Source organism: Eucyclogobius newberryi, unplaced genomic scaffold (genome assembly GCF_026437365.1).
Source record: "Eucyclogobius newberryi isolate DKJ021-1_F unplaced genomic scaffold, fEucNew1.0.hap1 SCAF_6, whole genome shotgun sequence".
Classification (NCBI taxonomy): domain Eukaryota; kingdom Metazoa; phylum Chordata; class Actinopteri; order Gobiiformes; family Gobiidae; genus Eucyclogobius; species Eucyclogobius newberryi.
Window position 1 is genome coordinate 17711904 of NW_027316278.1, and position 15519 is coordinate 17727422.

Here is a 15519-nt window from a genome sequence, read left to right on the forward strand (position 1 = left end):
AAGATTAGAGAAGTGCTCGTTGGGCATTCAGAACACGCATCCTCCGTACACGGTTCTCACAAGGTGCCCTTCGCGCATGCACGAGCGTACAAGCCTTTGTGCTCATGTATACATATGTCACTTCTGCAATGCCACACAAGCTTCTTTACATCAGAAAGATTATCCACCAAAGCTGTGCCATAGCTCACGGTGCCCTCCTTGCTCTGTGGCTTTGATCCTCAAGAGCCATTACACACATGGCACAAATTACATCCAAAATGTCAGTCTGCGTGCTGTCTTAACCGGCTTTGGAATTATACAGCCTAATGAAATATATATTTTCTAACTCGTAGTGGTGTATTAATTGGATGCGTTTGTCCACATTTGTGCAGATCCCAATGTTTGCACCTTTGGACTGATCAAATAGTGTGCACACATTTTTACAACTTTTCTGTACTTTTTTTTGGAGGGACATTCAATCAATATTGTGCATATGCATATTCAGGAAAGACTAATTTCCTGCATAATTTTCTTTTTTTGAATGAAACATCCCATTGAGACAGAGGTACAAATACTGTATTGTTTAATTTGTTTCAATTGGTCTTTCTGTTTGTCTTACAATGTGTCAGATAACAGTTTTCCGAATGGGGTCAGAAGGTCATCAGGACATCGACCTGGCCATCCTTACTGCATTACTCAAAGGTGAGTGTGTATGTGTGTGTCTGTTTGAGGACTGCCACATGGCTGCAATGGCTCCCATATCGCTATATCTCCAGGGATGTTGTTATTTAGTTCTGTAGATTTGAAACTTTTACTGGCCCACGTTCAGTATCGAGCACAAAGGCGGTATGTATTTTTGGTCCAACTTTAGTGCTTTGCAAATAACATCAAGGAATACATATACAATAGATCTAAGCCAACCATTAAACAGTCCCATGTGACATCGGAAGGATGATACAAAGTCTGGGGACAATCCAACCCGGATACAACAATTTTTTTCTGTAACTAATTGGTTTAGTTCATGCTAATGCTGTTCTGTCTTTGGGATTGCTGCTGTGATATTAGGCCATACAAATACAGTCACAAATGCCAATGACATGGCAACCCTGGTACACTATATATATATTCTACACAACATTTTAACACCTATTTCAAGTTCACTTTTGTCAAGTTTGAAATCAGGTAAGTGTTTGAGTATGCATCAAGCTCGCAACAGCACCTGGAGCATTTTCATTTCGCATCAGGAACACAGCTGCTCATTAAATCTGTTTCTACAGATGACTGATTACTGACTAGCGGTAACAAATAAAACATGTCGCTCATTTTATCACATCAACTTTTATTTAGCGTTATATTATGTACGCAACCATTTTCAAAAACAAAATGTGAACCTGGTTCTGCAATACAATAAATTATTTAGGTTTTGTAGCTTTTTAAATGTCATTGTGAAAGTTTGAAATCCGTCACACTGTAGATAGTTTTAATACAATTTGGAAACCTAATCCATCATTTTTTTTCATCTAAAGCAGAACACTATGAATCTTCTTACATGACAAATTGATATATAGTCCCCCATATTGAACTAGTTTAAAAGTTTAGACATTGTAATTAAACTCGACCAATGCTTCCTGCGATGTTACGCTTCACTGTTCCCCTTTCATCTCCGGCCCTGCCCAAGATCCATTCCTTTGATTGGTTTTTCAGTGGCTCATATTGACCACTATTGCATTTAGCTCTTCAGGCAATGCCGCGTTCAACCCGGCGCTTTCAAACGTCCACCACACATACCTGTGCATGTGGACAGAAAGCCAGACTAGACAGTGACATTGATCTTGTGTTAATGCTTAACAAGAATTATTGCCTGACAGGTCTTTCTAGCATTTGTAAACACTCACAGTGACACTTTTGAAAGTATGAGAAATTACTATTAACTACAAAATGCGGTTGAATTAGCAGTTTTATATTATCTTGCCATGAAGTATCGAAATCAATGAGGAAAAAAGCTGCTTCGTCTTCAAACTGCGCACATCTGTCACTTGTGGAAGAGTGCTGCAGTTATGCTCATTTTCTGTGGGGAAAGGGCAACTCTTGTGCCTACTTAGAGAGTAACATTTCCTTGCATTATGTATGTGCAGCAGCCTGTCTGCCTGACTTAATTGCCCTTTTGTACAACAATGTCTTTTTTGAAGAAACTGTTTCTGTTGCGTAGTCTGTACATTCTTATTTCTATCTCATTGGTCATGTGACTTCCAGGGTCTTTTTCGCACTCTGTTTTTCTTGCCCTTTTTGATTTTTGCCTGGCATGACATTTAGATAAATGAGGGGAGGAAGAAGAAGCTGAATGCAGTTGAGGCGGAGAAAAGGGAAGATAAATGTTTCTTTTAAACGTAAACTGCATGAGGCCTTCTCTGACTGCCTCAATGAGACACTTTAAGGCTTTTAGTGTAGAATAAAATCAGTAGCATCCTGCCTGAGAGCCTTTTAAAACACTGGATTAGACTTCTTTGCTGAAGAACCAAGCCACTGCCTGCAGCTCAACGTTGCAGAGCAGAATAGAACTCGGAGAGGAGGCAGTGTAAGAGCAGGAAGGAAACAAACTACCAACACGCAAAGCTAATTAATGGCCCGTCATAGGTAGTCAATAAGATGAGAACAGCTGCCGCATAAAGTCCCCACCCTCAGTCCCTAAACGAGCTCACAGCACGCCCCGAATGTAAGATAACACAAGACCACACTCTCCTTTTAATAGAGCGCTGTATATCTATCTACACAGCTCTTATTAGTTCGTTCTCAATCTTTCCAACGTGGCTGTCTGAACTCACACCATTAAGCCACATTAATGTTGAGGGCCTAAGAGAGGAAGTGATACCAGGGCACTTATTAAAATGTCTACTACTAAGGATTATTCTACTTCACATTAGTCCAGATTTCTCTAAAGGCAAAGACAAACCTCTTCCCCCTCCCACATACTTTTTGCACTCCTCCTAGTGGGTGTCTGATTAGTTTTTGTTGGCAGCAGAGCATGTTTTCTTCTTCTTGCACATGATTTTAACACGTTTAAGAGTCTAATCACACTATTGATGGCCTTATCTTTCCCAGGTGCCAATGCCTCCGCGCCTGATCAGTTGAGTTTAGCTTTGGCTTGGAACCGGGTGGACATCGCTCGCAGTCAAATCTTCATCTATGGACAGCAATGGCCTGTAAGGAAAAGAATGAACTTGTTGAGTCCAAATTGTTCTCTACACTATTTGCCTTTTGCGACGTTACAGTTGATCATGAAATTGTATCTTATGATCTGTATGATTTGGATTTTAATGCATGGAATCTACAATATAATAAGTTATCTAACAATCTGTTCGGCAATGACAGATATGATCATAATAAGGTTGGCAGGTTATGTATTGATCAACGTGTAACAAAGTAGAATTGTTGTGATATTACCAAATAAAGAAGTGAAAAAAATCCTGTTCCCATAGCCCTCTCCTCTACTGTATGAATTATGAAAACCTCTGCAGAGACTGTGTTCACTGTGCATTATTTACCGTGTCTTTTATTCTATTCATACAGGTTGGATCTCTGGAGCAAGCGATGCTGGATGCCTTAGTTCTTGACAGAGTGGACTTTGTCAAACTCTTAATTGAAAATGGAGTCAGTGTGCACCGTTTTCTAACCCTTTCCAGACTAGAGGAGCTTTACAACACGGTAATGACATAACAATATTGTTCCCTTACACGTATCAGCAAACCTATATACTGAGATAAAATAAACAGAAAACTGTATATAACGACTGTCATCACAACAAATGTTAGTGCTACCATTATTGTGTGAAGAAATATCAATGTTTTTTGAATATTCACGATAGACATTCCTCGATTTTGCTCGATACAAGCAACACATTTCAATTACACAAGATTATTTGGTAATTAATTAATTGATTATTGTGATTCATAAGCATCAACATAAAAATAATTGTGACTATACTTGAACTTGTAATTCACTATCCCATCAAGTTTCCTGTATTGTAAGCTGGTCACATACTAGAAACATGTAGATCTAAACATAGAAAATGTTATGCTTAATATATTGCTACAAAAAAAATCTCGATAAACAGCAATATTTAAAAGATTGTATGCCACTGACACAAAGCTGGATTAGGCCTGTAAACCTTTTATTAAAATGTACAGTAACGCTGAAAGGCATGAGTTGCAACAAATAAAAAGCAGACTGAAAGCCTCTACACTTCCTTCCCCACTAGTGTAAAGACAATTTAAATATCATGCCCCAAAGTATAGTGTTCCCACTGTTATGTTGCCCCTTCGAGGCAACTACTGTTGTGATTTTGGGCGTTACAAAAATAAATTGAATTGAATTATTTATTCAACGAAGTCAATATAGTAGTTATCGTGACAGGCTTGATATTGTTTAAAGAAGAGGATATATTTTTCTGTCATTCTTCCGTTACTGCCTCTCTTTGTTGGTTGAATAAGGAATGGCTTCTCACCATTCATGGCCCTGAGGGGATTTGTGTCTATGGTGTGAAAATTTCACACAATCGAAAGTGGGTTGCCCTGAAGCATGAAATAAATAAAATAAGTCTTAGTCAAATATACATGCACAGATCTTACTGTGTTGATAAACGCTAACGGCTAACCATTTGTGTTGTATTGTTTTGTGTTTTACCAGAGACACGGGCCATCCAACACGCTGTACCACCTTGTCAGGGATGTCAAAAAGGTATGTACATTAGTGTTGTCAGTCTGGGAATGATAACTTCTGCGTGTGTTATAGTGGCATAACACAGTAGAGTTGATGTTGCTTTGTTGCTGTGGGTTTTATTTTGTTGGTGTAAGTGCAGTAGAAGCTCGCTTTTCTTTTTCAGCTGGAGTTACAGGCTGCAGTGGCTGTTTAAAGCTGTGCACGACCCTCATCTGTAGAGCTGCTGCAAATTACCCCATTCTTTCTGTACATTGTTTTTGTTACACTGTTTCCTTCACAGAGTACCATATTAAGTGAACTAATGGATCTGTTGTGAGGTTGATGTTGTTCTCACAAACAACATAAATTTGCCTCAATTTGAAAATTGCTATCGTCCGGTTCTTTCTTGAGATTGATACAAAAATACATACACTAAAAACATTTGGTATTGCATGGCGTAGCAGCACCATCCTCAGAGCTTTGTGTACTTGCTATAGTAAGTCTATAGCTGATTGTGTTGCGTAGATGGCTAATTTGATTTACCCATGTTCATGTCATCTTACATTGCCTCTTGGTTTTTTGAGTTATAGTTGATGTGGTTCAAACACAAAGGTGTTCGCTGCAAGCAGGTTTGGAGGGTAACATCCAGGTCTTATCAGATCTTGCTCAATACAAATGCTGAGTAGGAAATACCCAGAGATTGGATTGTAGACTGCTGCAAAACAAAAATAGCTTTTCTGAAAAAATAAGACTCAGCTTTATTGACAAAAATTCGGCGCAACTTTCTGTAGTTATTTAATCTGAAACAAAAGTAATTCTTGACTCACCAGTCGGACACTGCACTCACACAGCTGCCTGTTGCTTTAATATAATTGGTTTGTGTTTTGTATGTGAGTAACTTGTTTTCTTTTTTTCTTTTTTCTTTTCAAAATAGTGAGTAAGCTAAAACTTTGTTTTAGAATTAAAAGGGTTTATTTTCCCTCAAAAGTTGTAAACATTTATTAGCCCCTTTTTACTGTCAAATGGAGTTTAAAAGGACTATGCTGACTACAACGCATTGTCTTTGAACGTGTTTATCGAGGCAATTAACAATAAGAAATGGCTATCTTGGCAAGAAATGTAGACCCTTTTCCTTTCCAACTGCATTATTTTTCACAGTTACTATACCTGCAAACGGCTGATGAAAGCCATGTTTCTTTACAGAATCAAAGGAAAAATCTAAGTCAAATTCCATTACAATTCTTTCTATGTTTTATCATTCTCTTGTTCTTTCACATAAAAGGTCATAGGACCTTGGGGTTTGTGGACAGATCAAAGTATTATATATACTGCATGAGGGAATAGAAGGATGTACAGAGGTGACGTAATGATAATATGAGTTAGAATCAGAATCAGAATTACTTACCCAGGGGGAAATTATTTTTGTCACAGACATGCAGCCGACTAGAAGAACAAATACAGTTATAAAAAATAATAATACCGGTAAACTAGATTTATATCAGTATTACGGTAAAATAAAATACAATAGATCTGTTTTTTTTATCTACTAAACCTGTGGTTTAAAATTGTATGTTTTATAACTTAACTTTTAAAACAACATGTTGAAATACTTTTTAAAACTCAATAATACAACCACAAAAAAGACATGCCATAATCAATAAGTCAAGAACATCTAAAATAAGGATATACTCAATCTCTTCATATTGACGGTCTTACAAACTTTTGACTTTAGAAACTTGTGTGAGACTTTCTGCACATAGTTCAGTAACATAACAAGTTTTGAAAAAACTTGAGTCTGGAAAAGAGTGATATTGGTAAATCTGGGTGTGGTCCATCTCCCTCACGATCTTCCTTATACTGTCTCATTTATTCACTGATATTGTGTGTTTTTTTCAAGCGGGAATATCCAGGGTTCAGTTGGATCTACTTCAAGGTGAATGCGATAATGATGTTTTCTTTCATAGCCAAGAACAGTTTGATTTGGATTTGTATCTGTGTATAACTGTTCGTTCCTCTTTGGCTTTCCTGAGTTTAATCCCTTGCCTGAGACTGCTGTCAGTAATATTCTCCTTATTATTTTTTTTTTTCCAGGGAAACCTGCCTCCAGACTACCGCATCAGCCTCATCGACATTGGATTGGTCATTGAATATCTGATGGGCGGGGCTTATCGTTGTAATTACACCAGGAAGAGGTTCAGGACGCTATACCACAACCTGTTTGGCCCAAAAAGAGTAAGTGGAAGGATAATAATGAGCAGATCATTTCTAGCTGGCATTTTGATTTTATTTCAGCATTTAGTCACATTTTGTTCAGGTGCTTAAGGCTTGATAAAGTCAGCTCATGCAACATGAGATCACATGTAGAGACCTGAAGACTATATGCCGTTTGTGCCGTGTGTGCACATATGTTTTCTTGCACACAGACACACGTTAACTATGAACAAAGCCTTGCAATAGATGCAGATATCCAAATCCCCACAGGAGGCCTGGGCTATTTTTACCATCTCAGATGATGGCTCATGAATGCATAATTCATACATGCCCTGCTTTAATATAGATACACAGTACCAGTACAAATGTGCTTTTCCTTAATACGTGTGCACATGCAAACATATTAATGTATGTATGAATGCCATCATTGCATTATACCTTCAATAGGAAACACACACAAAATGCTGCTTGGAGTTTGTGGTGTAAACTGTAAAATGTTATATATTTCCGTGTGTCAACGTCCCAGTTTTCAAAGATTACATTACTCTACACGTTGTCTGTATTCTTGTCTTTTCAGCCTAAAGCCCTAAAGCTGCTAGGAATGGAGGTAAGTTGTTTTTTTCTGTGTCCTAGTTACACTTGTATTTATACTAGTAACTATAATTGAACTAAACAATGTACTTCAGAAAATAGTAGAATTTGATTTAAAGAGTTGTCAAATTACGTCATGTCAACTCTTGCTAAATAAAAACTGTTGTTAGGAAGTATTCTTAAATTGTTTATTCATGAAGATTTCAACATCCCTTGTGTTTTTCACTATGGATTAGGAACTCTCTATTCCCTGAGAACATACAGTATATGTACATCTCAATGGAGGGCCACAAAATCACATTTTTGGAAAGGATTCTGTTCTGTGTGTTACTATATTTGATAACACCATGTCAGAAAGCGCTCAGAGCAGTACTAACCTGGCTCACTTCAGATTGATATTTGTGGCACTCAAATGAGTTCCATAAAAATCACGATAATTCCTCTTGCTGACAAGGTTAGGGAATTACTTGTTGCTGGAGAAACTGTGGCTGCCAAGTGGCCCAGCATTTCCATGTGTTTTGGGACTGACTGTTCAGAATCATTGGTGCTGAGATTATTAAAGCCCTGCGCATTGTTTTTGGCATTAGCATCCCACTTGACTTCAGAACTTTGGGCTTTTGTATTTGGGCCTCAAAACTCCTGCCATCGAGTCTATAAATGGGTTCCTTTGGAGCATACTTCAGGCATCAGCCCACCATCAAAAAAATAGATGACACAAACTGAACCAACAATCAAAGCCTGGACCGACATAGTAATAGACATTAGAAAAATGTAAAGAAACTCTATTGTCCCAAAATAAATCCACACACTTATATATTTAGCACCGTCTGTGTCATAACTGATATTATGCTACAGATTAATGTCAGATGGAAAACTATGTCTTAATGGCTTCAGACAGTGACGCGAGGCTACATGCCAGAGTAGCTCAGTTCTAGTTGAGTGAATAGGTAATGACTGACCTAAAGGGACTACATAGAAGATGTTATGTGTACGCTCCTTGAAGCATCCACATCATAAAGCTTTTATCACAGTGTGGCTCCTCAGTCCACCGCAGTATTTATATCTAACATCCAAAGATATCAGTCCCTTTATGAGCAAGTCTTTTGAAATACAGCCCACGTTTTTTGTTCCGCTTTTTTTTCCTTGGTGTCATATACTATATTGTTGTCACGTCTGCTGTGTTACTGGTGCTAAATGTAGGGTACATTGTGACAGTTTGAAAATAAAAAGTTTGTATTTATGTGTAAAAATAAGGCGGTGCTAGTGAAATTAAATAATTAACGGTAGCGATCTGTGAATTAAAAATCAATTAAATGCCAAGTAAATACAATGGCAAGTATTGCGTTATCGATATTATTATCTATATAGTAAATGCATTTAAATTCTTCCTACTATATCTTACTATAAATGTTAATCTTTTTACATTTGCTATGATTATTTTCTTTTATTTAAAATGTATTTAAAAAAAAAGGAGGCATTTTCAGTCTCAATGTTTTGCACAAATATCGATAGTGTTCGATATATATATGGTCAGACTTTATGTATTGATATTTGGTATCGATACGCCCATCACAAATAGGAATATTGTTTAGTTGTCACACAGTGTATACTCATCATTATACTTTATCATGACATGAAAAGAGTAGGAATATTTATTGTCCTACATTTTTCTTCAGTGTACTAAAAACAAAATTAGGTAGTTATTGTAAAATATCATAAAAAGGAGGCTGATATCTAATTTAGTTTACATAAGCCTATTTTTCAATTCATACTGTGTGTTCATCAGGATGACATGCCCATTCGTAGAGGCCGACAGAAAACAACGCGAAAGCGCGAGGAAGAGGTGGACATTGATTTGGACGACCCTGAAATCAATCACTTCCCATTCCCCTTTCATGAGCTTATGGTGTGGGCAGTGCTCATGAAGAGACAGAAGATGGCGCTGTTCTTCTGGCAGCATGGGGAAGAGGCAATGGCCAAGGCTCTGGTAGCGTGCAAGTTGTGTAAAGCTATGGCACATGAGGCGTCCGAGAACGATATGGTGGATGACATCTCCCAAGAACTGAACCACAACTCCAGGTGGGACACAACTGAGCCGGTCCATTGACATTTTGCATTTACTAATTAATGGCAGCTTTTCAGAACACAAGCTTTGATTTGTGCATAAATACTCCACAAGTTACTTTAATATACCACAAATGTTGTGTAGCAGTAACTGAGTTTTGATGATGTGACCATATTTCCCTAACACAGCGACAGATATTTGAACTGACAAACAAACCACTTTTAAATAAAGAGTCACAGTGTGAAGTCGCTAGCGTCAGCGGCTTACCTTAGCTTGTTAAAGAGTTTCAATCACGGATAAAGAGCTTAATATTTCAGTCCGTTTTCTTCCTTAACATGAGATCCCTGTTAAATAATCACATCCACTCACTGTTCGTACTTGTTCATAAATACTGCAGTGTCACTACTAGTGCTATAAATCCATTATAACAAGTTCAGCAAACTTTCTTTTTCACTGAGAGTTGTATAGGGGCACTTGTGCACTCTCTGGTGGTGCAATTGTGTATTCCAAGTAGCGGTATACATAGAAGACAAGCCATATGAAATGGTCTGTTAATGGGGTAAAATCTTTTCTTTTCTTTTTTTTAATGACCCATAGGCTTTATTAGAATGGACAGTTTTTGCGTGAAATGGGGAAAGAGTGGGTATAGACATTCAATACATGGCCGAGCCTGCGATGGCATTATTAACCACACATGTGCAATCCCTTACCCACTGTACCAACACGTAAATTGTTTTTAATGGCGGTTAATGGGTTAACCACTAACACCAACGATGAAGATGCCGTACCTTGCGATGTTATACAGTTACATCCTTATCGAAGTCATACTGTCACCTAGAGATGTGAGCGCTGGCAACTGAAATGTTATAAAGAAGTTAATTATTCACACACAACTGATGCTGTATAAATAGCTGCGCATCGTGACACACATTTTCCACAGAGTGTAACATCTGTTTATCTCCAGTTAGATGGTGGTAGACTTCTGATATGATACAAAACATTGGATATGGTTAATTGCACTTATCAGAAATGTTTAAATAGTGGTTCAACTTAAGCTGTATAATTACAGTTGAGTACAATAGTATCTTATTTCCCAGCGTGTGTATATCGTTTCTTGTTAATCTCTTTGAGAATCTCACCAGATGGCTAGTAATGCCTTAACAAGTGTAAGCACATCTATCCATGGATGATTATCATAATGTTGATATAGTTAGTATTTATAATAACACATTGCGCTGCTGTGTGTGTCCCCGCGTATGCCCTGTGTCACATTGACAGAGAGTTCGCCCAGCTGGCAGTAGAGCTCCTTGACCAGTCCTATAAACAGGACGAGCAGATGGCCATGAAGCTGTTGACTTACGAGCTGAAGAACTGGAGCAATGCCACGTGTCTGCAGCTGGCGGTGGCGGCCAAACACCGAGACTTCATCGCTCACACCTGCAGTCAGATGCTGCTGACGGACATGTGGATGGGACGGCTCCGTATGCGCAAGAATTCAGGCCTGAAGGTAAAGGACGTTTGTCAGGTTCTTTCAATGGCTCTTGGGTAAAGTAGACTCATAAAGCACATTATTCAAAGGCTGAGCATCTTGCAGCACTTATGGCTTTTGAAATTTATGTTTTTTTCAAATGCTTTGGATCTCAAGCATCCTTGGAATAGTTGAGTGTAAAATGAAATAGGAAACATCTAACCTTTCTCTAAGGACAGAAAGTACTCCTGGACATTTGCTGCGTAAATACTAGAATTGACTGGTGGTACATGGACTTTTATATGCAGAGACGGTAGACTGGGAAGGATTGTAAGATAAGATATTAAGATAAGATATTCCTTTATTGTCCCACATGGGGAAATTTCATTGGTGCAACGCAGGTAGATACAGAGGTAGATACAGAAGAACAGATCACTTATAGGAAGTCTGAAAAACACTTTCAGAAGAAGATCTCCTATAAATAAATAAAAACTCCCATAGACAAATAAATAAATACATAAATACCATTGCATGTGATCACGACAGTAATTGCACATGAATATGTGTCACGACAGCACATAGATTGCACATGAATTTCACAGTAATTGCACAGTAATTGCACCTGAATTCCAACAGCAATTGTGGTTAACCTTTTGTCAGTAGACACTGTTACACTCAATACACAGAGGGAGACTGGCTGTAAGATCGATGTGCTGCACTTAGGAAATATTTTCTCAAACATATCCCTCTACGGTTAAGTCAAATCATAGGATTTCTTTAACACAAACGTCAAACTTACATATTATGATCAAATATAGTGAGAGTACTCTCTGTGTCAGTTCTTAGGGTGGCTGGTTCAAAAAAGCCATCCAGTCAGACTTACAGTTGGGACTTGTTAACCTCAAAGAATAGGACCTTAGAAGTAAAAACATAGTGATTTATAGACTTTTGTATATTGCCTGTTGCATTTACAAGTGGTTTTTAGACAAGAGGATGACCAAAAACTCAGACGTGTTGGGTTTCTGTGCTTTTTGACATTACTTTGACTTTCATTCATTTCCTGGAGACCGATTTTAACCTTAAGCATGGTGCCTAAAGGGTAAATGGTCACATTTATATAGAGCTTTTTTACTAACAAACCCATATAAATTAGACAATAGTTATAATTTGACAAATAATAATACCCGATAACACATTTATTTTGTTAAATGATTGTGTAAATTGTCCCTGCATTTTCAAATTTAATGTTGCTTATTGATGACAGAGGGATTCTGTTTCGGCTCTACTTCCTGTAATTTAAATGTTTGTTTTTTTCAATTTTCATATTTTTAATTTGCCACTTGATTGATGTAAAACTATGATAGATATTTACCATGAAGACTATCCCACCAAACTAAGTCATAATTGGAAAAACATGAGAACCTGTCATTTGAACTTTAACCAGCGCATATCAAGGATTTACATCCTGGAGTCTTCAGTTTTGGCTCCATAAGGATGGCAGGTCAGGAGCACAGATTTTAGTCCCAACAATGTGATAAATACACACATTGGTTGAGTTTCTATATCTGATAGTGGACTGTGTTTTGGGTAAAGTCCGGCCTCTGCAGGTGGGGAAAAGAGAGCAGCCAATGCAAGTAAAGTGAAGTAAACTGGAGTAGAAATAAGAGTGTCTCCGCAAGTGTAACAAACAAGATTCTGTTCCCTCAGGGCTGATGACATACACCAAATAACATTGTCAGAATAATATGTTTTCCCTAAAGTTACTACAGCTGCCAGCTTGTACTGCCACAGTCCACCCCATAGGAACAATCCCTCTGCACTACATGTTTTCCTTTTTTTCTAAGCTCTCAGTAAATGTCACTTAACTTCCCTCTGTACACTGAAATATATGTTATTCTATACTGTTATTCTGCTGTTCTCACGTGTTAATTTTGCCCATGAAATCACCTCATTGTCATGGCTTATTTAACCATGAATTGGTTAAATAAGCTCTAGTTTCAGCTGCTTGTTGAGATATGGGTGACAGTTCTCTACACTTCTCTCTTTACCCGTCTTTGTTCTTGTCCATTGAGGTAATGTTTCTGCCTGTTTAACTATTATGTGTTTGAAGTCTTTCCTGCACACTTGCCCTCTTTATCTGCTGCAGCTGTGCCCCTCTCATGCTTTGTAGCACCTCACTTCACTTACTCCATTTTCACACTGATGCTTTCATAATGGACTTGGCTCTGTGTGAGTTGTCACAGGGACCACAATTATAGATAATCTGCCTGCACGAGCCAAACAGTAATGGCCACTATCAAGTTACTTTAGTTTTGCAGGTGACCCATTTGGCATTACATGACGACACACTTCTGGGAAGCAACACAATGCACTATTCAACACCTTTCTATTGGACTGCATAAGACTGATTTCAATCCCTTGTGGCCTAACATGCTAGGGTGTGCTTCAATTCCTTTCTCTGACCACTATTAAGAGGTACCACTGTCTAACAAAGACTCAACTGTAAATGCAGTTTTAAATGATACTTTGATCAGGTGGAATACGCCTAGTTTCCTGGTTAATTACAGACATAATGTTCACTTTGCTATTACTGATTGCTGTTATGTTTTGGCACTACCAACACTTTAATCTGTATTTTAAACAAGGTGATACTGGGTCTGCTTCTACCACCATCTATCTTGAGCCTGGAGTTCAAGAACAAGGATGAGATGTCGTACATGCCTCAGGAACAGGAAGAGTATCTGCAGGAGAAAGAGGAGGAGGAGCCTGAGAAGCCTGTGAAGGAGAAGGAGGAGGAGGACATGGAGTTCACAGTAAGATCTTACTGTGAGACGCAGTACAACTCCGTGGTGAGAAAACCCACCCTCCTATCGCAGAAGTCACTTTTAACACATTTTCAGATTTGACTAACACTTTGTGGGCCAAATGTTTAATGTTGTTTGTGTCCACAGTCAGACCGTAGAACACACACATTGACATAGTTGATCTTATACACAGACCCATACATGTGTTCACTTTGTTGGACATCTCCAGACAATAGGCCTTTCCTGTTCCCTGTCATCGTAGCAGAGACATTGGTGTGGAGTTGTAGCGTCTCGTAGTCTGTCGCCGCCTGTGGGTTTCCCCCCTGTTCGTCCCTCTCCCCTCTTTGGCTTTCATCACTATTGTTCTGTACCCCATTCCTGCCTGTTTTTCTTTTGCTTTCAAATTTTCCCCTCAAACTTCCCTCGAAACCTCTTTCCTCCCTCTCTCTCTGAGCTCACTACTGATTGAGGTACAGTACTGAATGCCCAGCCGATTGCTTCCCCATACACTCTCCCATCAGTGATGGCTTGCTGCAGCATACCACTCAGCATGAAGGCCATGAGCATGGGACGCTTATGCGTTTGCATTATATAACCATGTCCGCCTGCTGCAGAGCTTAAATCAAGCAGCGTCGGAGCACCTACCTCCAGCTCGCCCTGTGAGTTGGGACTAGTCCATCTTTATAGAGGTACAGCAGGATTAGGACACGTTCCATTTCACTCCAATCAATTTGGGAGAAGACACCTGGATCCAGCAAGTGTACTATAACATTGACCGTTTAAATGCAATTTCTACAAACACACAGGATCCAAGGTTGTCTCTTTTATTGATTGAATTGAGATTGAATGCCCTTCAGCCCCAGTGTACATAATCTTCATCCGCATTGAGTACAGCCAGCAAGCCAGTGCAAAGACTCACAAAATGGGCCCTTTTACACATGTAGTCATTTAGGTGGACTGTTGGCTGCTGCTTGATGACACATTTGAAATGGGCCCTATCATTCACTGGCTTGCAGCTGTACAAATGCACTCACCGATACATACAAGTTTCACCAAAATCATACAAGACTCACAGTGTGCTATATCCCAAAGGGAAGATGACCTGCTGTAAATGCTGATAATTTAGACAAAAGCATTTTTAAACAAATACTTACGTTTAAACTAGGGCAGTGAAGTGCAGTTACAGCATTGTTTGCACACTCCTGTCCGTATCCCTTAATCTCAGTCAGATATCTGTTATAGGCTGCTCGACAATCAAGGAATCAATTACAACATGGCACAAACCATAGGGACTTTTTATTGTACATATCTTAAAAATCATATATTATATATATAGGCATATTTATTGTTATTGTATATACTACTGCTACATTTTTTATATTTTAGGAAATACAATTCAATAGAAAATCTTTAAAGAAAGACATTAAACCATGATCATACAATGGGCTTTTCCAAACCCGCTCTCATGGATAAACACGTGTCCCAGATAGAATCAAATATCTGTGTCTCTTTCTTTCCCTTCCCTCCTTCTGTCTGTCTATCTATTCTACCTCTTAACTGTTGTCTGAGACACAATCCATGAGCGTCTGCGTCCACATCATCTGTTTTACAACCTCCACCTCACACACACATTTTGACATTTTGGAATGATGCTTGTGCTTGCTTCTTATTATAACATTGGACCATTTTGTACCCTGCAATTTAAT

General features: G+C 38.5%; 1 protein-coding gene across 14 annotated transcripts in view; it reads left to right on the forward strand.

Annotated features, from left to right (window-relative positions):
* Nucleotides 1-15519, forward strand: part of trpm3 (transient receptor potential cation channel, subfamily M, member 3) — a 105009-nt gene that overhangs the window by 80578 nt on the left and 8912 nt on the right. For 4 of the 14 annotated variants that reach the window (XM_072434154.1, XM_072434161.1, XM_072434159.1 and 1 more), the window contains exons 9-18: nt 609-681; nt 3079-3179; nt 3547-3681; nt 4663-4713; nt 6572-6607; nt 6766-6906; nt 7463-7492; nt 9263-9555; nt 10820-11048; nt 13655-13822. In XM_072434154.1, the coding sequence (XP_072290255.1) occupies nt 609-681; nt 3079-3179; nt 3547-3681; nt 4663-4713; nt 6572-6607; nt 6766-6906; nt 7463-7492; nt 9263-9555; nt 10820-11048; nt 13655-13822 (1257 nt within the window). Of the gene's footprint in view, nt 1-608; nt 682-3078; nt 3180-3546; nt 3682-4662; nt 4714-6571; nt 6608-6765; nt 6907-7462; nt 7493-9262; nt 9556-10819; nt 11049-13654; nt 13859-15519 lie in introns of all 14 variants that reach the window. The other 10 variants (XM_072434155.1, XM_072434163.1, XM_072434162.1 and 7 more) reach the window with 3 other exon arrangements.